Source organism: Podarcis melisellensis (genome assembly GCF_964234715.1).
Source record: "Podarcis melisellensis genome assembly, chromosome: 2".
Lineage (NCBI taxonomy): Eukaryota > Metazoa > Chordata > Lepidosauria > Squamata > Lacertidae > Podarcis > Podarcis melisellensis.
Window position 1 is genome coordinate 122,782,903 of NC_138529.1, and position 26,359 is coordinate 122,809,261.

Below are 26,359 nucleotides of genomic sequence, written 5' to 3' on the forward strand. Positions count from 1 at the left end.
ATTGGAAAAGTTCAAATACCCCAACGGTCAGAGATTGGCAAACAAAATTATTTGAATATGTTGAATTAGCAAAAATGACGCAAAAAAATAGAAACCAAAAAAATACAAAGTTTATTAGCGATTGGAATAAATTTATGGTATATATTGAAGGAAACTATAGAAACTTAAAAACTACAGCAGGTCTGATATAAATCTTATGATGCGCAAACCATTAACAACTCTTAGCTGCAGAAAAAAGAGAATTTTTATCAAGAAGCTCAAAATCGGGAGGGAAGGAGGTCAATACGTGTGTAGAGGAAAGATCTAAATATCTAAAGATATAAAGATTCAAGGAGTAAGACAAGGAACCATAACGGAAATTGATGCTATTTTTGTGTTATGTATGGATATTTTTTCTTTTTTTTCCTTTCTTTTTTCTGTAACTGTTGTTTTGTTTTTTGTTTTGGTTATTTAAGTGAAATTCAATAAAAAGAAATTTAAAAAAAACAAAAGCTTTTGCATATTCAATGAAGCAGAATTAGATGTCTTTCTGGAACTCTCTAGCTTTCTCCATAATCCAGTGCATGTTTGCAATTTGGTCTCTGGTTCCTCTGCCTCTTCTAAATGCAGCTTGCACTTCTGGGAGTTCTCGGTCCACATACTGCTTAAGCCTGCATTGTAGAATTTTAAGCATAACCTTGCTAGAGTGTGAAATGAGTGCAATTGTGCAGTAGTTGGAACATTCTTTGGGATTGGGATGTAGAGTGTTCTCCAATCCTCAGGCCACTGCTGAGTTTTCCAAACTTGCTGCCATATTGAGTGTAGCACCTTAACAGCATCATCTTTTAAAATTTTAAATAGTTCAGCTGGAATAGCATCACTTCCATTGGCCTTGTTATTTGCAGTGCTTTCTAAGGCCCATTTGACTTCACTCTACAGGATGTCTGGCTCAGGGTCTCCAGGATGTCTGGCTCAAGTGGTGGAATTAGGCATAGCTAAAAATTACTTATCCATGCAAATTGAGAAGGGCAAAAATGGATCTTTCTTGGTTCATCAAACTGCAAAAATTGATGATCTTGTTGAAATGCTATGTTTAGAAAATGCAAATGGGAAGGAAACACCTATGGTGTGTGGTTTTGCCTTTACAGGTGAAGATAAGTCATTTCCTAACAAAACTTTGTATTGTTCAGCTATAGGCAAGCTAAATTTCATTCAAAGAATCTCAAGACCAGATATAACTTATGCTTTTCACTTTCTGGCAAAATTTGTGGAAAAGCCCACAACGGAATGTTTCTCTGCTCTTAAGAGAGTGGTAATGTACCTTAAACATACCAAACATTATAGGTTGCAGTTTACAAGTATTGACAAAGGTTTTGAAATTTTCTGTGATGCATCTCATGCAGTGGCACAAAATAATTGCAGGGGTGTGTCTGGTATGGTGTTTTGTTATAATGGTTGTCCATTTGAATGGAAGTCCCAGACACAAACCATTATTTGTCTCTCCACAACAAGATAGGATTCCAGGTGGAAAAATCGAAGCTAGAAACAGAACTGCTAGAACCTAAGGTAAAGGTTTTATCCAAAATGTACAACTTGCTGCTAAAATGGAATACACAAGATGAAACGGTTAAATCAGCCATGATAAAATGGGCACAAGACATTGGGTATAATATTATGTTTGCTGACTGGGAAAAGTTATGGACCACTGGTGTGAAGTTCACGGCAGGTAATGCCTTAAAAGAAAATATTATGAAAATGATATACAGGTGGTACATGACCCCAGTCAAGCTCGCAAAGATATACCATTTGCCTGATAATAAATGTTGGAAATGTAAAGAAACTGAAGGAACGTTCTTTCACCTTTGGTGGACATGCCCCAGGGTTAAAGCCTTCTGGGAAATGATATATAACGAGTTGAAAAAGGTATTTAAGTATACCTTCCCCAAGAAACCAGAGGCCTTGCTTTTGGGCATTGCCGGCCAAAGGGTGTTAAAGAAGGATTATACTTTTTTTATGTATGCAACAACGGCAGCAAGGATATTGATTGCTAAACATTGGAAAACACAAGATTTGCCCACGCTAGAAGAATGGCAGACGCAACTGATAGACTACATGGAACTGGCAGAAATGACAGGCAGAATCCGCAACCTGGGAGAAGAAGCAGTGGAAGAGGATTGGAAAAAATTCAAGGACTATCTACAAAAATACTGTAAACTGTATGAATGTTAAGAAAGTGAAAGAGTAAAAATAAGTGTGGCGTCAGTAAATCAGTTAAAAAGAATGTGAGATTATAGGGAAATTTAAGCTAAAGTTAATCTTTGAATAATATTATGTTTAAATTAAGATTTTAAATTTTGGGGAGGTAAATTTAAAATGGGAAACATAATAATTGAAAATACAAATAAGTATCTGAAATAAGGTGATAAATTGCTGTTTAGAATTTTTAAATTTGGAAAGCAGGAACGAAAGATGTGAGGAAGTCCAAATAGTAAAGAAAGTAAGATTCGGATTAGGATGTTATATTTTTGTTTTGTTTTACATTTTCTGTATGCTTTTTTCTTTGTTTGTCTTTTCTTGTTCTTTTTCTTTCTCTATGTATGTTGAAAATTTTGAATAAAAATCTTTTTTTAAAAAAAAAATAAATTTGTCTCTCCACAACAGAGAGTGAATTATGTGCATGCATTCAGGCCACTCGTGATATAGAATGGTATCTGCAAGTATTTGCCGACCTACAGATGCAAGTAACACTACCAGTAAAAGTTTACCTTGATTCCCAGAGTGGACTCGCTATCCTGTGTTCAGAGACCAATACGCAGCGCACTAGAGTCTTAAGGTTACGTTTACAGTTTGTAAAGAAACTAATTGCTGATGAAATGATTGTATTTCAGTATGTTCCAGATGACAATCAAATTGCAGACATTTTTACTAAAGCTCTTCCAAAGGTTACACATGAAAGACATGTACAAAATATGCTTTATGTTTTTGTTCCACAATAATGAACCGCAGGAGAAATGTTGAATGGTCACTTTAAAATGTGAAGGTTCATTATTGTTTCACAAGTTGTGTATGTCTTGAGGGGCCAGGGCCAGGGCAAATAACGAGACCCAGTCTTACAGCTGTGAAACATAGCAGGTGCTGCTGAGGTGTGTTAATCAAGCTGTGTCAGCATTTGAGCATAGTATATAAGGAGCAGCACCTAGCTCCCTCATTACCCTGGGGGATGGGTTGGTGGTTGGGTCTGGTTTGTTGTTGATGTATTTAGTGTACAAGGAGTTTTTGTTTTTGTTATTAAAACCTTGTTTAAGTTATTTTTGAGTCCCTTTTTAATGCATGGTCTCCCCAGCAAGCTCTCTGCAGTGCTACTAAACAGCAAATAGCAAAGAGTTTTCACTTCAACTGAAGCTCCTTCCACACTCTATACATTCAAATGGTTTTTCCCATGTGTGTTCGTTGATGTCGTTTACAGTGTCCACTTTGACTGAAGCTCTTTCCATACTCTATACATTCAAATGGTTTTCCCCATGTGTGTTCGTTGATGTCGTTTACATTGTCCACTTTGACTGAAGCTCTTTCCACACTCTATACATTCAAATGGTTTTTCCCCTGTGTGAGTTCGTTGATGTTCTCTTAAGTGTCCCCTTTGACTGAAGGTTTTCCCACACTGCATACAATTAAATGGTTTCTCCCCTGTGTGAGTTCGCTGATGTTTTCTAAGGTCTGCACTCTGACTGAAGCTCTTTCCACACTCTATACATTTAAATGGTTTTTCCCCTGTGTGAGTTCGTTGATGTTGTCTATATTGTCCACTTCGACTGAAGCTCTTTCCACACTCTATACATTTGAATGGTTTTTCCCCTGTGTGAGTTCGCTGATGTTCTCTATAGTGTCCACTGGTATTGAAACTTTTCCCACACTCTATACATTTAAATGGTTTCTCCCCTGTGTGAGTTTGCTGATGTTTTCTAAGGGTTTCACTTAGACTGAAGCTCTTTCCACACTCTATACATTTAAATGGTTTTTCCCCTGTGTGAGTTCGCTGATGTTCTCTATAGTGTCCACTTTGACTGAAGCTCTTTCCACACTCTATACATTTGAATGGTTTTTCCCCTGTGTGAGTTCGCTGATGTTCTCTATAGTGTCCACTTTTATTGAAACTTTTCCCACACTCTATACATTTAAATGGTTTCTCCCCTGTATGAGTTCGATGATGTTGTTGAAGTTTCTCACTTTGACTGAAGCTCTTTCCACACTCTATACATTTAAATGCTTTCTCCACTGTGTGAGTTCGTTGATGTAGTCTATAGTGTCCACTTTGACTGAAGCTCTTTCCACACTCTATACATTTAAATGGTTTTTCCCCTGTGTGAGTTCGTTGATGTAGTCTAAGTTTCCCACTATGAGCGAAGCTCTTTCCACACTCTATACATTCAAATGGTTTCTCCCCTGTGTGAGTTAGATGATGTCGTCGAAGTTTCCCACTATTAGAGAAGCTCTTTCCACACTCTATACATCTGAATGGTTTCTCCCCTGTGTGAGTTCGCTGATGTATTCTAAGGTTTGCCCTTAGACTGAAGCTCTTTCCACACTCTATACATTCAAATGGTTTTTCCCCTGTGTGAGTTCGTTGATGTCGTCTTAAGTTTTCCCTTTGACTGAAGCTCTTTCCACACTCTATACATTCAAATGGTTTCTCACCTGTGTGAGTCCGTTGATGTAGTCGAAGTTTCCCACTATGAGCGAAGCTCTTTCCACACTCTATACATTCAAATGGTTTCTCCCCTGTGTGAGTTCGATGATGTTGTTGAAGTTTCTCACTTTGACTGAAGCTCTTTCCACACTCTATACATTCAAATGGTTTCTCACCTGTGTGAGTTCGATGATGGATTCTAAGGGTTTGACTTCGACTGAAGCTCTTTCCACACTCTATACATTTAAATGGTTTCTCCCCTGTGTGAGTTCGATGATGTTGTTGAAGATTCTCACTTTGACTGAAGCTCTTTCCACACTCTATACATTCAAATGGTTTCTCCCCTGTGTGAGTTCGATGATGTTGTTGAAGTTTCTCACTTTGACTGAAGCTCTTTCCACACTCTATACATTCAAATGGTTTCTCCCCTGTGTGAGTTCGATGATGTATTCTAAGGGTTTGACTTCGACTGAAGCTCTTTCCACACTCTATACATTCAAATGGTTTCTTCATTATTCCTTTTGAATTTACAGATGGCCCCCCAGAACTCTTGCCTGTCTTCTCCATCGTCTGCTTCAGAGTGCAGGGAGACAAAATCCTGTTGAGGTTTCAAGGGAGAGAACAAAGGAATATGACACACATCAAGTTCAATTGGCAGTCATCCCAATTAGTATCTATAATTATGATGTGCCACCAGATCTCGTGCCCGTTTTCTGACACAGGACTATCCTAGTGTAAATTCTCTGCCCAGGCCTCTCTCACTGTCCTTTCTCCATTTGCCTCACTCCTGGACGTACCTCCTCTATTTCAAGGCGGAATCTGTGTCACACTGAAGAATCTCGATATTAAACATCAATATATAACTGCACTTAATGGAAACTTCAGCCTTGGATATTTAGCACTGATTCATTCATAGGATGAAGCTGTTAGTTTTATTGCTGGAGACACAAATTTATTTCTGATCTATCAAATACATTAATAGTATTATGTCATGGGGTGTTGGGGCTGTGGAGTTTGGAACTGACAGGGTTAAAACTCCATGGTGTCCTGTATCTGGGAGGAGCTTGACGCAGAGAAGCACGTCACAGTCTGTGTCACTCTCCAGACTTTCTTTCGAATCTGGCTGAGACGCAGCTCAGCTTGGAGGCTGTGTGTGTGTTCTTTTGGAGCACAGTGAGAAATGTCGGAAGTTTCTGATGGATTTACTGCTTTGTAAATAAACGCTTCTAGAGATAAGAACCGAACTGTCTTTGGACTTGATTTATCCCTCATCTCACACGGACGCAGGACCGCTGCTACTCTGCTCTCCTGCCAGGTCAGCTCCCTAACAGAGACGCACAGGGAAGCCTGACTGGACGCAGGATTTATTTACGCAAAAGCATAGGTTATGGAAGTTCCGCGTTTCCTGACAAGTGTGAGAAGGGAGGAAGACTGCCAGTGTTACGTCGCTGAAAGCTCCTGCCAGGAAGGGCAGTGAGGAATGCTGGAGAGCGGAGCCAAAACCAGGAAAGACGGCTGCTTCAGAGGTCCAGCTTGCTGGCAAACGTGTGAGTACGCTTAAAGCCCTGGTGGGTGGAAGATGGCTGCTGCTGACTTCTGGGGGCAGCGCGAACGGCAATGGCGGTCCTCTTTACTTTGTGAAGAGGAAGCTCCTGCAGAAACGGGTCATCTGCTACGGCGAAGCGGAGACCCAGCTCGGAAAACCACAGGCAGCGTTAGCCTGTGGCCGTGGGACTTGGCGGGCACCGGGAGCGCCCCCTGAAACGTCAAAGGAACCCCGTAAGGGGCTCTGGAGCGTGAAAGGGCTGGCGCGGTGCTGTGAGTCGATCGCTCTTTCTGAGGAGTGAAGCCGCTAAGCTGCTGTCGGTGAGCGCTGACCCTTTTCCTGGGACCATTCGGCTCTAAAGGAAACTTCCCGTGAGTAAGTGAAGCTTAATTATCGGGTCCAAATTTGAAATTCGGCACTGCGGGAGACGCAACCAGGAAGTCCGTCTCCCGGCTCTGCTTAAAGATCAAAGCAAAGACAGAAACTTCTAATGCCTTTGAATTTGAGATCTTTAAAAGGAAATAATCTTGGCAACAATTGAACTGTTTTACACCTTTTATGTTTGCGGACTTTACCTTATACTGGTGGATATTCCTTTTAACCTTTTTTCCTCTTCCTCTATGGATTTATAAAACTTTATTTTTCAAGAAACCCAGGCAGCCGGGCTGCCAGACTATTGGAATTTTGGACTGACTGTCTTTGTTACATTGGACTGTTACATTGCATTGCAGCTGATTTGTTATATTGAAACTGGCACTTTCTAGAGACATTGTGACTAACCTGAGACCAACTCTGCTAAGGCTAAAAAAACTGGAGGACTTTTTGAGACTTTGAAGCTGTCTGATACTGTCACTAACTTGTAAGGGCATGTGGATTAATTTGGAATCTTTGCATGAACAACAACTTTTTTCTTTGTAGGATATATTTAAACTCCTCCTAGAGGAGCTTTGAAAGTCTACAACTACTGGGGGTTGTTTTTCTCTTATTTGGGGACTTGTGGATTCCCACGGGAATTGCAATTTGACTGACTTTGAATCATAGACAGAAGTGGAATGAGTGGGACTGGGAGAACAAGATCAGCTAAAACTAAATCACAACTAACTACCCTAATCTCACAATTGCGCAGATCATCTGTTCCCACTATTTCTGCGGCACAGGAGGAAGAGACAGAGCAAGCTAGGCTGGAGGGAATGGCCGCAGGTGGGGACATAACTTCATTATTGGAAAAAATCTATGAAAAATTGGAAGGCCTGAGTAACCAAGTGACTGAACAATCTTCTAAAATTGACCAAAATACAGTTAGTATTAATAATCTGACTCAACAAGTTGCTTTAAATGCACAATCAATTGGGAAACTTTTGGAAGCCACTACAGAAAATCGTAAACTAGCCGAGAAGGCAAAACAGAAAGCAGAGGCCGTGCATGAGGAAGTAAAACCTATGCGCAAACAGATTGATGAGCACCAAGCATACCTGTCTATGATAGATTTAAAAAGCAAGGAGAATAATCTGAGACTGAGATCAGTTCCAGAACTTGAAAAAGGAGATTTAACTGAATATTTGACAAAAGAATTCACTGAATATTGGTCTTTGGAAGAAGATAAGGACTTTAAAATTGTAAGTGCATTCAGACTTGGAAAAGGAGGGAGGAAAGGCAAGTTCAGAGACTGCCTGATCTCTCTCAGAACAAAGGCAGAGAGAGACAAAATACTGAGTGCACATTTTCAAAAGACACTTGAAATTCAGGATTTGAAAGTGGACATTTACAAGGATATCCCTAAACACTTACTGGATCTCAGATCTAGCTACGGAGATCTGGCGAAATTATTGAGAAGCAACGGAATTGCATTCAGGTGGGAGTTCCCCCAAGGACTTTCCTTCACCTTTAAGGGTAAGAAAGGTAAAATCAAGACAGTGGATGACAAATAAAAATTCTTGAACGACCACGGAGAAGACCTTCAGAAAGGGATCGGAGGGGAACTTGGAGCCTTAGGACCTGAACTATCAAGTTTGACACCTACACCTCAGGGTACTGACGAATTGGAAGTGATACCACCCCAGGTGAAAGAATAAATAGCCCAACATGCCTCTGCAACTTCTAAGTTGGAACATTCATGGTTTCAACTCTCCAGAGAAAAGAAGGAAGATTTTTCATTTATTAAAAAAGGAACAATTGGACATTATCTGTTTACAGGAAACACACGTGATTAGGCTGCACAGGAAGGTGCTAATCAACAAGAGACTAGGCCAAGAATTTATATAATCTGACTAGAGTGAAAAAGAGAGGAGTTGTGATTTATGCAAAAGAAGGCCTATCACCTAAATTTCTTTTTAAAGATGAGCAAGGAAGAATTTTGGCTATTGAAATTCAAACACAAGGAGAAATTTTTTTGATTTTGGGGATTTATGCACCAAATGAGGGGAAATCGGAATTCTACAAGAAGCTGCATGATATAATGTTGGACTACATGGACTATAACAACATCATTATGATGGGCGATATGAATGGGGTGGTATCTACGAACATGGATAAAGCACAAAGCCAAAGTATGACAAAAGAAGGCAGACTACCAAAGACTTTCTTTGAATTAACTGACAATATGGATCTAATTGACATCTGGAGAACAAAGAACCCCTTAGGAAGAGAGGGGACATTCTTTTCTGAAGCCAAAATGACATGGACAAGAATTGACCAAATATGGATAACTAGAGGTCTGGCACCCAAGATTAGAAAGGTGGAAATCTGCCCAAAAACCTGCTCTGACCACAATGCAGTAAAGATGGAAATGAGACTAATTTCAACTGGTTCCTTCAGATGGAAGATGACTGACACCTTATTAAGAGACCAGGAGATAGTTAAGAAGACCCAAAAGAATTTGCGTGATTATTTCGAAATAAATTTGAAAACTACAGTTGAAAAAAGAGTAATCTGGGATGCAAGCAAGGCGGTCATGAAGGGGTTTCTGATACAACAGAATGCGGTAAAGAAAAGAGCTTTGAATGAGAAAAAAGATAAGATTTTGGAAAAAATAAAAGGAGAGAAAAAACTAAGATCGAAACCAAAGTCACAGGAGATCTTGAGAGAAATTAAACTCTATCAAGCACAATATACAAAACTGATAAACCAGGAAGTTGAATGGAAAATTAAACAAATGAGACAAAGGACTTTTGAATCGGCAAATAAATGTGGAAAACTGCTAGCATGGCAGTTGAAAAAAAGACAGAAATTGAATACAGTTACTAACTTAGAGATTGAAGGGAGAAACATTCAGAACCCTGTGGAGATCAGAAAATGCTTCCAGAGATATTTTAAACAACTTTATACCCAAGGGCCGCAAAAGGAGATTGAGATAGATCAATTTTTAAGAAACAACGGATTATCAGAACTATCCCAAGAAAACAAGACAATATTGAATTACAAAATAACAGAACAAGAGATTGAAGGTGCCATTCAGAACATGCAATTGGGTAAATCTCCAGGGCCGGATGGGTTAACCTCCAAGTATTATAAGACTTTGAAGGACTATTTGATTCAACCACTGAAGGAGGTTTGTAACAAGATTATGGAGGGGAAGAAGGCACCGAAGTCGTGGAAAGAAGCTTTCATCACACTTATACCTAAATCTGAAACTGAAAAGACACAACTTAAGAACTACCGCCCCATTTCCCTTTTAAATGTGGATTACAAAATTTTTGCAGATATTTTAGCTAACAGACTAAAGAAAGTGTTAAATGAAGTGATTCATAAAGACCAGGCAGGCTTTCTCCCTGGCAGACATTTGTCTGATAACACAAGGAACATTATTGACATTTTGGAACTATTACAAATGAACACTAATACAAAAGCAGTACTGATCTTTATTGATGCAGAGAAAGCCTTTGACAATATTTCTTGGATTTTTATGAAGAAAAATCTTAAAGGGATGGGAGTGGGACGGGGGTTCGAAAATGGTATAGATGCAATTTATTCAGAACGAAAAGCAAAATTGATAGTTAACAATGTGGTGACAGAAGAGTTTAAAATTGAGAAAGGAACACGACAGGGTTGCCCTATCTCTCCACTGCTATTTATTTCGGTCCTGGAGGTGCTCTTGAACATGATCAGAAGGGACAGGTTGATTGAAGGAATTCAGGTCGGAGCTAAACAATATAAATTAAAGGCTTTTGCAGATGACCTGGTTTTGACACTACAGGAGCCAGAATCTAGTACAAAAAGAGTTTTAGAATTGATTCAAGAATTTGGTCGGGTGGCGGGATTTAAATTAAATAAACAAAAAACTAAGGTTTCGGAGAAAAACTTGACAACTACGGAAAAAGAAAGGTTTCAGAAGGAGACAGAGTTAAATGTGGTTAAAAAGGTGAAATATCTAGGGGTGAACATGACGGCTAAAAATTTGAACTTATTTAAAGATAACTATGAAAAATGCTGGTCAGAAATCAAAAAAGATTTAGAAATTTGGTCAAAATTGAAGCTTTCCTTGTTGGGTCGAATTGCCGCTATAAAAATGAATGTATTGCCAAAAATGTTTTTGTTCCAGACTCTACAGATTGTGGACAAGATGGATTGTTTCAAGAGGTGGCAGAGAGACATCTCTAAGCTTGTCTGGCAGGGCAAAAAGCCCAGAATAAAATTTAAAATACTCACTGATGCTAAAGAAAGAGGGGGGTTTGCCCTGCCAGACCTGAAACTGTATTATGAAGCAGCAGCCTTCTGCTGGTTGAAAGATTGGCTACTTCTAGAGAACACTGACACTTTGGATTTGGAAGGGTTTAACAATGTGTTTGGATGGCATGCATATTTGTGGTACGACAAGGTTAAAGCTCATAAAGCATTTAAGAACCATATTGTCAGGAAAGCAATATTTAATGTCTGGACAAGATATAAAGATTTATTGGGAAAAAAGACCCCAAGGTGGTTGTCACCAATGGAAGCTAAGGCTCAGAAAAGACTCAATATGGAGGCCAACTGGCCAAAATATTGGGAGATATTAGAAAATGATGGAGACACTTGGAGATTGCAGAGTTTTGATAAACTAAAAGATAAAGTGCGAGATTGGTTACACTACTGCCAGATCAGGGAGGTCTTTAATGAGGACAAAAAAACAGGTTTCCAGGTGGAAAAATTGAAACTGGAAACAGAAGTGTTAGAACCTAAAACTAAGGTACTATCAAGAATGTATAACTTGCTGTTAAAATGGAACACTCAGGATGAAACGGTTAAATCAGCTATGATAAAGTGGGCTCAAGATATTGGTTATAACATTATATTTGCTGACTGGGAACGGTTATGGACCACCGGAGTAAGGTTCACGGCATGTAATGCCTTGAAAGAAAACATTATGAAAATGATATATAGGTGGTACATGACCCCAGTCAAGCTTGCAAAAATATACCATTTGCCAGACAATAAGTGTTGGAAATGTAAAGAAACTGAGGGAACATTCTTCCACCTTTGGTGGACATGCCCTAGGGTTAAGGCTTTCTGGGAAATGATATATAATGAATTGAAAAGGGTATTTAAATATACCTTTCCTAAGAAACCAGAGGCCTTCCTTTTGGGCATTGTTGGCCAAATGGTGTTAAAAAAGGATAGAAATTTTTTCATGTATGCAGTAACAGCAGCAAGAATACTTATTGCAAAGCACTGGAAGACTCAAGATTTACCCACCCTGGAAGAATGGCAGATGCAAATGATAGACTATATGGAACTGGCAGAGATGACTGGCAGAATCCGAGACCTGGGAGAAGAGCTGGTGGAAGAGGACTGGAAGAAATTTAAAGACTATCTGCAAAAGTACTGCAAACTGTATGAATGTTAGAATGTTGCGGGGTATAAAGACAATGGGGTATTAGTGATTCAGTTGAATGTAAAAAAGGTTATCAGAACAGAGGTGAAGTCAGAACAACATTATGTCAAACAAAATGAAAAATGGGGAAAAATTGGAGACATAATAGTGGAAAGGTATAATATGAAATAAGATTTTTTTAAAAAAGGTGAGGTATTGCTGAACAAAACCTTGTAAAAGGGGAATGCAGAAAAGGGAGATGTGAGGGAGTCTGGAAAGAAGATTATGAGAATAACATCTGAGAAAATGGTTTTTCTTTTTTATGTCTTTTTATGTACTTTTTCTCTTTGGTTTTTTTGTTTTTTTCTGATTTTTGAGGGGTGTTTTTTCTTTTTTCTTACTGTGTATTGTGAAGTCTGTTTTATTATTCGAAACTTTAATAAATATCTTTTTTAAAAAAAAGGAAGATGGCTGTTGCTCAGCCACAGCAAGGCCAAGACAGCTACCCCAGTGAAAGACTGAATGGGGCCAATTGGGAGGCCTGGAGCAAGCGCATGTATTATTGGCTGGAGGGAAATCAGCTGTGGGAATGCACCCAGGCCGATTCAGTCCTTGCCCAGCCCAGTGAGAAGTCTGCAGGAGCAGTTTAGGCTTGTGAAGCAGACATGGCTGATGCTCTGGAGAAAGAGCAAAGGGTGCTAGCCATTTTAAGGGCCAGCGTTGAGGCTTGGCTGTTGCCAAAGCTCCAAGGGAGGAAGCCCTGGGTCGCATGGCAGGCACTGAAGACGGCATGTCAGGCCACAGTGGGAGCCTGACCAGAGGGGGCTAGAAGATGCCCAGAGAGAGCACTAAGCCCAGAGGGGGTTGGGACTGTTCCTGGAAGCTGTTGCAATGCTTCAACACGTCTGTGTGATGGTCCGGGAGAGAGGCTAAGAGCTGGGAAGAGGAAGGCAGTTGCAGTCCGTTCCTCAGGAAGCTATGCACCCAGGAGTGGGGGTGCAGGCCGTTCCAAGAGCTCTGGGAAAGCCAAAGTCTCCAAGAGTTGTTTGTGCTCTGAGGCAAAGTCCAACAGCAAAGGGCATTGTTCTGCAGAGGCGATGGAATGCAAGGTCAGCCACCTGCTAAAGCAGATCAGCAACAGTTATCAGACGACGGAGCCGCAGAGAACACCATTGGGTGTAGGTTCAAGGCATGTGACAGATACCTAGATTGTCAAGCCTGTAAGCAATCGAAGGTCACAACATGCACATACCCCAGGTCAGAGAGGAGAACCAGCAAACCCTTTGAACTTGTGCATGCAGATTTATCAGGGCCCATGCCAACACCTTCTTTAGCTGGGTTGAAATGGGTTTTGGTTCTGATTGACGATTTTTCAAAGCATTCTTGGGTTTTCTCGCTTAAACAGAAATCAGAGGCAGCTGCACTGATCAGAGATTGGATCACAGCGGTAGAGCTACGGTTCTCTACCAGGGTGGTTTCCTTTCAATCTGATCGCGGGGGGGAGTTCACAGGTTCTGCGCTGCAATCGTTTTTCAGGCAGAAGGGTATCAGTCATCGACTGACGGCCCCCCACTCTCCGCAACAGAATGGGGTTGCAGAGAGAAAGTTTTGCATGCTACAGGAAGCGGCAAACGCTATGTTGGCAGACTCGGGTTTGCCACAGTGCTTTTGGGCTGAGAGTTATAAGACAGCCTGTTTTCTGCAGAACAGGGTGTACAATTCCAGTGTAGGCAACACACCATATTTCTTACTGCATGGGAAGAAACCGAAAGTGCACTTTCTGCACGTTTTCGGCTGCCAGGCTTGGGTTCTCATTCCAAAGGCCATGCGCAGAAAGGGTGAGCCAAGATCTAGGAAGATGATCTTTGTAGGCTATGAGCTGGGTTCAAAAGCGTGGCGTTTTGCATACCCTACTGGCAACCAGTCTAAGCTGCTCATTAGCGGCAGTGCTGAGTTTTGCGAGCAGAGTGGGTGGAAACGTCTTCACGGGAACCTGGATGTTCTTTTAGACTCAGATGAGGAAGAGGAGGAGGACGAGGCTGAACCTGTTGCTGAGGTGCATCGTCCACAGCCACAGAGTCCTGAGCCGGGATCTCCAAGGGAGAGGCTCCGTGTCTCTCCAAAAGGGAGTCCCAGGACCCCTCCACAGGTCTCTGTCAAGTCTGAGCCAAGGAGTGAGCCATCCTCGCCTGCAGAGCCAGTTGTGAGGCCTAAAAGGCGCAGCAAGTCAGAGGGGGAGGTTTCTGACACAGGGGATGGTGTGGCTGATCCAGGTGAATCAGGTGCAGTTCCAGAATTCACGCTGAGGAGGTCAGCAAGATCAACGAAAGGAAAGCCACCTGAAAGTTATGAAGCCAGTAGTGTTTGGGTTGGTGTGGCTAGGTGTGAACCTGAATCCTTTGAGGATGTTCAGAAGTTGCCTCAGGAAGAAGCTAGCAAATGGTGTGAGGCAATGCAGAAGGAGATGAACTCAATGGAGTCTCTTGGTGTGTTCTCACTCACTCAGCTGCCGGCTAAAAAGCAAGCTGTCAGCTGCAGATGGGTTTATCGACTTAAACCCACAGAAATGGGAGAACTCCAGTATAAAGTGAGTTTGGTGGCCCGAGGATTCACACAGAAGAAGGGTGTCCACTTCACGGAGGTCTATTTGCCGACCTCGAGAGAGGAGACTTTGAGAACGCTTTTGGCGATAGTAGCACAGAGAGGTTGGAAGGTGAACCATTTTGATGTAGATGTCGCCTACCTGAACTCAGATCTCCAGGAGGAGTTGTACATGCTTCCTCCTCCAGGGTTTGAAGTCAGTGAGCCAGGAGTAGTGTGGCGGTTGCACAAATCCATCTATGGATTACGCCAATCTGCCAGGAATTGGAATATGTGTCTACATGAAGCCTTAGAAGAGCTAGGTTTTACGAGATCTCTTGCAGACAGTTGTCTTTACATTAGAGATTCAGGCTTGAAACAGCAAGTGGTTCAGGTGTTTGTTGATGATATCTTGATCATGGCACAGACAGGTGAACAGGTGGAGAAGTTTGCTAAAGAGCTTGGAAAGTGGTTCAAGCTAAAGCAGCTTGGAGATGTCAAGTCCTATTTAGGCGTAGAGATCACAAGAGCAAGTGATGGAAGCTTTTTGCTTCGCCAGAAAGGTAAGATTGAACAGTTGCTTGAGAAGTTCAGGATGTCTGATTGTGCAGGTGCCAGATCACCCTGGAGGCTGGATACGTGAAGGAGTGTCAGCAAGTAGAACGCGTGGTGTTCGAAAATACTGAACTCTTTCAGTCAGCTCTGGGTAGTCTGTTGTATCTGTCACAGTGGAGCAGACCAGACATAGCATTTGCTGTCAATCTGCTCAGTAGAGAGGCTTCAAGTCCTAGTGTGCAGGCCTGGAATGGTATTAAGCGGGTGCTACATTACCTGCAAGATACCAAAGACTTTTGCCTCAAGATGTCAGCTGAGGGTGGTGTCAAGCTGACCGCGTGGGTGGATTCGAGTTGGGCTAACCTTGAGGACCGCAAATCAGTGTCAGGCCTAGTGGTGAAGTTTGGGGACTCAGTAGTTGGGTGGAGGTCCCGGAAGCAAAGTCTCATAGCGCTTTCATCTACTGAAGCTGAGTTCAGTGCGCTATCAGAGGTTTGCAGAGAGCTGGAGTTCTATGTGTGTTTGGTCGAAGAAATCTGTGGAGAGAATTGTCTGCCCGTTGTGGTGCATGAAGACAATCAACCATGCCTCAAATTGGCCGAGACGGGGCAGTTCAAGGCGAGGACCAAACATTTGGACATACGTTTCCGGAATGTATGTCAGAGCGTTCATGAGGGGCTAGTTGCTCTGAAATACTGTCCCTCAACCAAGAACCCTGCTGATGGTTTCACAAAACCATTAACCTTCCAGAAGCACGAGGAGTTCTGTGAGGGTCTGTGTATGGGGAAAGCATTGTTGGCTATTGTCCCCAGATGCAGGACAAGAGGGGGTGTGGAGTTTGGAACTGACAGGGTTAAAACTCTGTGGTGTCCTGTATCTGGGAGGAGCTTGACGCAGAGAAGCACGTCACAGTCTGTGTCACTCTCCAGACTTGCTTTCGATTCTGGCTGAGACGCAGCTCAGCTTGGAGGCTGTGTGTGTGTCCTTTTGGAGCACAGTGAGAAATGTCGGAAGTTTCTGATGGATTTACTGCTTTGTAAATAAACGCTTCTAGAGATAAGAACCGAACTGTCTTTGGACTTGATTTATCCCTCATCTCACACGGACGCAGGACCGCTGCTACTCTGCTCTCCTGCCAGGTCAGCTCCCTAACAGAGACGCACAGGGAAGCCTGACTGGACGCAGGATTTATTTACGCAAAAGCATAGTACCTCTCGTGGAAGACATATAGGGCTCCTTCTGGGGTGATTGATCCACCATTAATCCCCAACCTGTACTCTCACCTGTGGGTCCTAGGCGCTGTCAGCATGCAACAGCAGACACAACCCAGGAAAAGCTTCGACAGGCCAACTAAACCAGTTGAGGATAATTGATGGGTCTTAATCCCTTGGTGAGTCGGGGACTTTCACTGCATGCGATGACAGGCTCTGGCACATTGAGCAGACGAGACCAATAGTGACTCCAACAGCCAAGCAGGTGATTTATGCAAGTGCCGTAGAGGGAACTGAGGGGCTCATCAACCTGGGAAGGGAGGGCAAGAAGCAGAAGAAAAACTCTGATCCTAAACCTCTGCAGCCTTGCATGAATATCTTCAGGAAAAGAAGAGGCTAAGCAGTAAACCCTACAAGAATCAGGAGTGACGTCCTTAAGACGATTGTGTTGGAGTGTTGTGGGTATCAAGGAGTTAACACTATGATAAGTAGAAATGCTGACTCAGTTTCATGTGGGGAGTCAGCATCCCAAGAGATGGTCTATAGCCAGCTTGTATACAGAGGTATGCTTGACTTCTCCACACTGGATTCTCCCCTGTATGTAGGAAGCCTGATTTATGGTACTTTATGATGCTGCAGGACTGCAGCTGGAATAAAGCCCTCCTTGCAACACAGCTGGACTCCTGAGTGCTTTATATGGAGCTTCTATTGGTCCAAATACATTGCAACATGTTGGGTGGAGTCCTTGTACGCCTCCTTCCGGTAACTGCTGGGGCCAAAAGTATTGCTCTGCTTCCCTTTGGACCATATCAAGAAGGTTGAGAAGGTAGGGCTGCCATAGGTCTGTCCCCCTCCCCTGGGAATCGAGCAGGATTTTCACAAGATCGGCAAAAGGTCCACCTAGACGTCTGGCAAGGCTGCTGTTTCTTGTGAGGAGAACCAGAACTTACAGGGTTAAACAGTTCTGGGTGACGTCTCACATCCTGGTTTTGTTCACATACAGGAATCTTTCTTTGCGTGTGAGTTACTTTCGCTTTTAGCTGTTGAGCCGGAGAGAATGTCCGCCCGATCTCTGGGGTGATTTATGATGTTTTTTCTGTACATAATAAAGCCTTCTTAGATTAAGCAAGAGGCCTGTGTACAGACTGGGATTTATGACCCACACAAGGCAAAACCGCTGGTGCGATACTCTGCTTGGAGCCAGGAAGAGAGCGTGAGGCTCAAGTCAGCACAGGGAAGCTGTGCCCGACTCCATTACATTCCGAAGATTTCTATGGTGGGAAACATCAGGAAAGCTCAAAAACTGCTTCTTTTGGGGAGAATTTGTATTTTTAAAAAGCTCAACAACTCTGTCTGGATTTTTGCATTTTTAAACGGGGGCACCCTTCTGGAGAAGATGTCCTTGTCGTGCAGGCAGCCCAGGACCTCCACACACACTGCCCAGACTTGTATTCTGCAGGGGTCACGTCTGTGCTTCTAACACCCCTGTTTGACTTCAACCTCATGGAGACTCTACATTGTGTCTCGAGGCAGATGGATGTCAACAAAAGGGGGTGGAAGGACAGAATCTGACTTTTGAGAGAGGAGGTGCAGTCTGAGATGCTTCCGCCAGAAGAGAGCGTGAGGGGGGAAACCACCTTTAGAAGACATTTAGGATCCCTGGCTCCATTTCTCAGCCTGAACTGTAACTCAGAATCTCGATTGTAACTCAGTTCAGAACCTTCACATCTATTCCCTGGTTGGCCGTCTTCTGGAATATAAACCAGACCTCTTTGAGGGTATCATCCAGACCTTCATTTAGTGTGGGCACCTTGGATTTGGAGTCTAGGTATCATTCATAATCCCTGAAAACATGTCTCAGTAACCCTTGGTATCTATACCCACCTGGACCTCCCAAGTGAGTCTGAGCCCCTAGAGGAATCCTCTAGGCTGAGGTGGGGCACCTCTGGCCCTCCAGATGTGGCTGGACACAAAGTACCATCAGCCCAAGCAAGGATGGCCAACGACCAGGGATGATGGGAGTTCTACTGGAACAACACCAGGAGGGACACACTTTCTCCATCTTCTAAAAAAGCTAAATATCTGTATTGTTCCCTCCTTCCTCCGTGATGTGTAACATCTTCCTGATACACTCCAAGCAACTGCACACATTCCCTAATCCTGCACCATTTATTTCCTGAGGCGGCTCCATTGTGTCCACCTTCTCAGAACCACCTACCATTTCAGTAGCAGTCCTTCAGTTCCCAGCTATTAGTCCCCCCCCCCCTCCTACGGAGGAATTATTCATCTGAATCCCAGGGGCTGGGAATCCTGAGTGGGGAGACGGCTGTTGGCCCTGCTAGGGGGTTTCTCCTTGGCTGGTCCTTGTGAGAAGAGGATGATGGACGAGGTGGGCCCTGATCCTATTCCAGCAGGACATTTCTCATGTTCCCACAAACTGAAATGAGACCTACAAGATACAGTCTCCCGGGCAAGAGGAAGGACTTACCTCTCAAAGTTTCTGTATTTTTCTGTTTCAAAGAAGGAGTTGAGCTCAGACTTGCAGATCAGATTCTCTCCTGTGTGGAATGAGTAAAACGGAAGTGCTATTTACGTCACTGGAAACGTATTCCAAAATATTCATCTTTTGAAGAAAGTATAACAAGGCATCTGGTGCCCCTTTAATAATAATTATACTAATATTAATCATTTATCTCTTATACCCTGCCCATCTGATTGGGCCTCCGCAGCCACTGTGGGCAGCTCCCAATAGAGTATTAAAAATACATTAAAACAGCAATCATTAAAAACTTCCCTAAACTGCCTTCAGATGTCTTCTAAATGTCAGATAGTTGTTTATTTCCTTGACATCTGATGGGAGGGCTTTCCACAGAGCGGGCACCCCTACCGAGAAGGCCCTCTGCCTGGTTCCCTGTAACTTCACTTCTTGTAGTGAGGGAACCGCCAGAAGGCCCTCAGTGCTGGGCCTCAGAGTCCGGGCTGAATGATGGGGGTGGAGACGCTCCTTCAGGTATACTGGGCCGTTTAGGGCTTTAAAGATCAGCACCAACACTTTGAATTATGCTCAGAAACATCCTGGGAGCCAATATAGGTCTTTCAGGTGTTATGTTGTCTCGGTGGCCACTCCCAGTCACCAGTCCAGCTGCTGCATTCTGGATTAGTTGTAGTTTCTGGGTAATCTTTAAAGGTAGCCCCACGTAGAGTGCATGGCAGTAGTCTGAGCGGAAAATAACCAGTTGAGAAAGTCTGCAGGCAGGTAGGGTCTCATCCTGCGTACCAGATGGAGCTGGTAGAGAGCTGCCCTGGACCCAGAATTGACCTGCGCCTCCATGGACAGCTGTGAGTCCAAAATGACTCCCAGGCTGTGCACCTGGTCCTTCAGGGGCACAGTTACCCCATTCAGGACCAGGGAGTCTTCTATACCTACCCGCCCCCTGTCCCCCAAAAACAGTAGTTCTGTCTTGTCAGGATTCAACCTCAATCTGTTAGCCACAATCTTCCAACTGCCTCCAGGCACTCACACAGGACCTTCACCGCCTTATCTGGTTCTGATTTGAAAGAGTGGTAGAGCGTGAGAGGAATAGGTCTCTGGCTACTTCCTGGGAGGGGATTCCAGAAGCAAAGAGCCGCTTTGGAGAAGGCCTCCTCCTCCCTCTCAGGACCTTCCACCTTTTTCTCTCTTCTCCTCTCCAAGGTGGACCAAGGGTTTGACTTGGTATAAGGCAGCCCACCCATAAAAAAGGCTGATCGCCAAAGAATTGGTGCTTTTGAATTCTGGTGCTGGAGGAGACTCTTGAGAGTCCCATGGACTGCAAGAAGATCAAATCTCTCCATTCTTAAGGAAATCAGCCCTGAGTGCTCACTGGAAGGACAGATCATGAAGATAAGGCTCCAATACTTTGGCCACCTCATGAGAAGACTCCCTGGAGAAGACACTGATGCTGGGAAAGATGGAGGGCACAAGGAGAAGGGGGCGACAGAGGACGAGATGGTTGGATAGTGTTTTCGAGGTTACCAGCATGAGTCTGACCAAACTGTGGGAGGCAGTGGAAGACAGGAGGGCCTGGTGTGCTCTGGTCCATGGGTCACAAAGAGTCGGACAAGACTAAAGCTAAACAACAAAAGGCGGCCCACAGCCAGCCATGCAGTAGCTTGCGAGGATCAACGGGGAGAAGATGGAGCTTCCTGAAAGAAGTGGGGAAATCAGTGGGAACCCCCCGCCTTTAATCAGGCATCTCTCTCTGGTCAACTTGAAAGAGTGGCAGATTCCTGGGCAGGAGGGAGAAGCCAAGGCAGACCCACCAGACAGTCCTCCTCCAGTGCCCAAGGATGGAGACATCTCTCCAAAAGGAAGAGTCTCTCTCTCTCTCTCTTCAGCAGGGCTCTCCCGCAGTGGCGTAGCGTGGGGGGTGCCAGGGTTGCCGGCCGCAACGGGCGCAACATCTGGGGGGCACGAGTCCAGAGGGAAGGGACAAGTTCCTTCCTCCGCAGGGCTCCCCGCCGCCACCGCCAGCCTTGCGCCCTAGCGCGCGCACGCCCCCGCCGCTGCGGCTGCGCTCCACTCACTGCTCGCAGGAGGAGCAGCCACTCCGGCTCTCAGCGCAAGTCTCAGCCGCGGGGGGGGGGCGAGGACGGAGCGCTCGCCAAGCCCGGATCTGCAGCGCCTTGGAGCGCGGGCTCCACCTACAGCCCAAGGAGAGGAGGGGGCGGGGAGGCGCCCGAGGGGAGGGGGCTTCGGCTGCCTCAGCCCGCGGGGGCTCCGCAAATAATAAATTTAATAAATTCCTGCTGAGCCTTTGGGGGGGTCCTTGGCTCCTTCGCTCGCCCCCAGCCCCAGTGGCGTAGCATGGGGGTGCAGGGGGGCCGGGCGTAACATCTGGGGGGGCGCTCACACTCAGTGCTAAAATCCACGGGTTAGGGGGCACAAATTATTTGCCTTGCCCCGGGTGCTGACAACCCACGCTACGCCACTGCTCTCCCCCCCCCAAGGGCTGCTGCTATCCCTCCCTCAGCCCCCCCAATTTCCTCTGCCCTCCTCCCTCCACCCCACAGTCTCCCCTACGACCAGCTCACTCCTTGCCCTCTGCACAGAATCAAATCTCTCCCAGGCGCACCAACCTCTCCATCCAGAGGAGCCTCCCAAGACGGGCAGGGAGGGGGGGGTCTTTTATCCCGGCCTATTTCACTTCCTTTAACCCTTTCATGGACACCCTCTCTCCATCCAGGCGCAGGAGCGCCTTGAGGGATTCCGGCCAGGCGGGGAAAGGCAGAGAGCGGGGCGCCTCATGTTTCGGTCTTGGGATCAAATCCAGGGCTGCTTGGGGGTAGGGGTCCTCGTCGGGACCCCCTTGGTGGGCATCACATTCCAGTTCCTGCAAAGGTGCCCCAGGGGTCCAGGGCAGTTGAGCATCGCTTGCCCTCAAGCGGTGGGGCCGCTGCAAAGGAGATCGTGCAATGCAATCCCTGTAGGTGTTGGGTCCCCACTTCGCAGCTGGGTCGCGCGGATCGGAGCCCCTGCCGATGGGGCCCCAGAAAGGCGCTTGCATTGCGGGGGGGGTGTCTCTCTGTCCTTTTCTCCCCGCCCGCTCCAATCTCCCTCCTCCCGCCGCACCTTTACCTCTTTGTCCTTACTTTGACAGTAAGAGCTGTTCGACAGTGGAATTTGCTGCCAAGGAGTGGGGTGGAGTCTCCTTCTTTGGAGGTCTCTAAGCAGAGGCTTGACAACCATATGTCAGGAGTGCTCTGAGGGTGTTTCCTGCTTGGCAGGGGGTTGGACTCGATGGCCCTTGTAGTCTATTCCAACTCTAGGATTCCTCTCTGGTGATCCGCGTGCTTTGCTCGCGAAACCGTTTTCTTCCCGGAAATACGGGGGCGGAGGCGTGTTATTCCACCGACACCCTTCCTCCCTTTTGTAAAACCTCCCACTTCTCGGGGGGCGGGGACCTTCCTTTGGGCCACCAGGAATCTCCCGACACTTCGCGGTTCTTTTCGAACGCTGGAGCCCATAGAGCTACGGTACAGAGCAGCCCATGTGTGTGTGTTAGGATGGGGACCAGCCGTGAAGGCGCAGCCTTTTGCATCCTGCCCCCCCCCATGTTGCCTCTCCTCCCCACAGCGGAGTCTCCAAATAGGGGTGGGAGCGGGTGACTCCAGAGGGGAGGTCTGTAAAGTTGTGCAAGCTTCATCCACCTGGGGTTTTTTTGGGGGGGCTCTTCTTCAGTGGTGGGGACTGAATCGGGGGCCTCCTTCTGCATGCAAAGCAGCTGCTCCACCACAGAGCTATGCCCCCCCCCCGCAATAAGCAAAGCTCAGCCCTAAACACCAGCCGCGCTACCCACAATAAGGACACTGGATTCCCCGCCGTGGTAAAAGCGGTGTAATAAAGACGGACCTTCCAAACCAGTGGGAACAACAGAGATGAAGCGGGGAAAGTAAAACTGCCACCTTCATTCCCCGAAGGACTTTTTTGGGGGGGGGTGTCTCATTCCTTGCTGCTGCTGGGACCTTTTCATGAAAGAAATGGAATTATAGTATAGAGCTCGTTTGGAGGGAAGAAGATATTTGCTTTCTGGGAGGGGGGGAGGAATCCCCCGGAAGGAAAATTAACCACGAACCCCAAAATTTGGGATTCCCTCCAAACCAGCGCCAAACTTTTGCATTGTTTTGCTACTCAAAGCTAGGGTCGCAGCTATCACAGGGAAATATACACGTATAGGGAAAGCTCGCCCTCTCGTGGCCAGTGGAGGAATGAGGTGAGGTTGGTTGTCCGGAGCTTTCCTTGAGTGTTGCCTTGTCGACTACGTACAACAACACAGCAGGTCTGCGGAAGGAAGTTGTGTTTTTGTGTGTGCATTTCTGCAGGCTGGTGCCCATCTAGCTGCCCACACCGGGCATTTCTCATTTCCTAGTCTGGGCCGCCTAGATGGGTGAAGGCTTTGATTTTGTGATTTGGTAAATTACTTCGTAATAATTTGGGGGGGGGTGTTCCCCCCTTCTCTGCAGGGCCTCATTCTCTCCATGGACTTGGAATCTCCAAATCCAGGGCCCTCCGCCTTCCTCTCTCGCTGCCCCCCCCCCACTGCTGACCCCTGTCCCTTTAAAGCCAGGTATACCTGAAGGAGCATCTCCACCCCCATCGTTCTGCTCGGAGCTGAGGTCCAGCGCCGAGGGCCTTCTGGCGGTTCCCTCCCTGTGTCACAGGAACCCCCCCCCCCCCATCATTCAGTTTGTACAAACTCGACACACACGACATACGCTACGCTTCTGTTATAAATTCATAGAAAATAAACCATACATCGGATCTGCACCGTTCCACTTTTATTTTACTCCATGAAGGAAGGACTACAAAATGGGGAAGGTTTGATACAGGCCAGCCATAATCCCTTGAGCATACCAGCACGTACACAGGAGCCCTGCCCAGTTGCTATGCCAACCCTGATGGTCATAGACAGAAGACCATCAAGATCACAAAGAACTTGCATATGGGAGTGGATTCAGCACGGACTGGATCAAAGGACAATAATCAGCTCTTCCCTTTGGGGGCAGGAAACTGCAAAGTCCCCTCTGTCACCTGGAAAGTACTCATGGGGAGGGGGAAAGGAGGAGCCAGCCAGGTGACAGGACACTCAGGTTACCTCCACAACTCCTCCCTCAACCCCTCCTTTTTGTGATGTATCAATGGTGTAGTTGTGATGTAGTCTTAGGGGTGTAGTTTGGGGGATTAGTAACTAATAAAAGTTGGGGTCTTGTTTTGTTCTGGACTTCCATCTTGCTTCATCTTGTTGTGGGTGGGAGTCCTGTCGCAACAGTTTTCAATAAAGGCCAAGCCTACAGGCTGCTGTTTTGCTCCAAATTGTCCTGGTTGGTGTCTTTATTTTTTGCCCAAGGGAGCCCTCAGATTCCTCCGTTAACACCTGCAGGAAGGAAAGCTACAGGGAACCAGGCAGAGGGTCTTCTTGGTGGTGGCACCCGCCCTGTGGAACACCCTCCCATCATATGTCAAACAACTACCTGACATTTAGAAGACATCTGAAGGCAGCTCTGTTCAGGGAAGCTTTTAATGTGTGACATTTTAATGTATTTTTAATCTTTGTTGGAAGCCGCCCAGAGTGGCTGGGGAAGCCCAGCCAGGTGGGCGGGGTACAAATAAATTATTATTATTATTATTATTATTATTATTATTATTATTATTATTATTATTATTATTATTATTGCAAGTTGCACCTGAGGTCTCTGTCCTCATCCTCCCCTAAGTGGTGGATCTGTGGCAGGTCTGGATCTGTCCCGCCTCAGACTGCAAAGGAGGCAACTCAGAGGATGGACTGCTCTTCAGTGCGCCCCTAATGACCCCAGGAGAGGAGGGTCTGGCTGGAAATCCTTGCTTTCCTATGTGGTGGAATCAATGTGTGTGTCCCACAACAGGAGCCCTTCCTTGCAAGCTGAAGTGGTGCAGTCCAGATACAGGCTAAACCCCTGGGGGTGAGGAGGTGGCAGAGACTTTGGGACACTGCCCACCAAATCAGGCAGAAGCTTTCCTTTTGGGAATTATAGGTGCAGAACTACCTAAACTGTATAGAAAATCATTTATGTATGTGACTACAGTGGCAAGAATGTCACTTGCCCAAAAATGGAGAGAAGAAGAAGTCCCAGCAAAGCAAGAATAGATACAAAAACTTATGGAATATGCAGAAATGGTGAAGCTTACCAGAAAAATGGGACACGGGTGGCGCTCTGGGTTAAACCACAGAGTCTAGGACTTGCCGATCAGAAGGTCGGTGGTTTGAATCCCCGCGACAGGGTGAGCTCCCGTTGCTCAGTCCCTGCTCCTGCCAACCTAGCAGTTTGAAAGCACATCAATTGCAAGTAGATAAATAGGTACTGCTCCAGCGGGAAGATAAACGGTGTTTCCGTGCGCTGCTCTGGTTCGCCAGAAGCGGCTTAGTCGTGCTGGCCACATGACCCGGAAGCTGTCTGCGGACAAATGCCGGCTCCCTCGGCCAGTAAAGCGAGATGAGCACGCAACCCCAGAGTCGGTCACAACTAGACCTAATAGTCAGGAGTCCCTTTACCAGAAAAATAAAAAATCAAGATAAAAAACTTTTTTTTATAAAAGAATGGAAATGGTTTATTATTTACAAACAAATTGTAGACAGATAAGAACATTGGCAGGATTTTATTGTAATAACCTGCAGTTTTATAAGAGTATATATTGAAAGAAGATGAAATAAATGACCAAATTAAGTTAATTTGGATATGCAGAAAATATAAAAAATACCATATTTTTCTATGTATAACATGCCCCCGTGTATAAGGCGGCCCCTATTTTTAAACGTAATTTTAAAATAAAAATTCATTGTCTTATACATGGAAAAAAAATATATTTCTGCTGCGACTGGGGAGGGGGAGCTGAAGCAGCTTCTCTTTGAGTAGGTTTTGCTTTGCTGTCTGCTGACCTCAATCTCCTGGATCGTGGCCAGCTTCCCTCTTCCATTTCCCTGAATGCTGAGAGGTGCTTAGGCATGGGGAAGTGAAACTCCCCCAGCACCTCTCTACACTGTCCCTCCCCCCCCCACTGCCAATGGGGCAGAGAGAAGCGGGGGTGGGGCACACAAGCTCTGGGCTCGGAGGGGCCAGAGGAGCGGAGTTTCTCCCCTTGCCAGGATGGTAGTTGAAGATACAGAGTTTGAGCATATTGAATATACGAAACTAGAGAGGGAGTTGCTCTCTCCTGCTCAAGAGGAATCATCTCCCCTCTTCTGGCACCCTGATGGAAATGTGTTCTGAATCTGGCTTGGCATGACCAAGGTGGAATCAGAGCCAACAGCTGCATCAGCCCTGGATTTCAGCCTGGTGGCAAGCAGAAACCTCCTTCTTCTTATTTCCCAGGCCCAACTGTTCTTGCTATTATCAGATGCCAGCTTTGGAATCCGATTCGTGCTTCCAGCTGGATGGGAGAGCGTGCCTCTGGGCACATGCAGAGTATGCTCATGCCTTTGGGGTTAGGGCGAGATACCAGC

General features: G+C 45.4%; 1 protein-coding gene across 2 annotated transcripts; it reads right to left on the minus strand.

The window, feature by feature from the left end:
* Window positions 1–88: 88 nt before the first annotated feature.
* LOC309364570 (uncharacterized protein) lies at window positions 89–22,125 on the minus strand. 2 transcript variants are annotated; one of them, XM_081902164.1, is made up of 4 exons: window positions 21,961–22,009; window positions 18,832–18,901; window positions 16,416–16,653; window positions 89–5,264 (listed from the first exon to the last, which is right to left on the minus strand). In XM_081902164.1, the coding sequence occupies exons 3-4, from the start codon at window positions 16,439–16,441 to the stop codon at window positions 3,485–3,487; spliced, it is 1,806 nt and encodes a 601-aa protein (XP_081758290.1). In that variant the 5' UTR covers window positions 16,442–16,653; window positions 18,832–18,901; window positions 21,961–22,009; the 3' UTR covers window positions 89–3,484. The 2 variants fall into 2 exon arrangements, with proteins under 2 accessions (XP_081758290.1, XP_081758289.1); XM_081902163.1 differs by lacking the exon at window positions 16,416–16,653 and having other exon boundaries at window positions 21,975–22,125.
* Window positions 22,126–26,359: the final 4,234 nt, after the last annotated feature.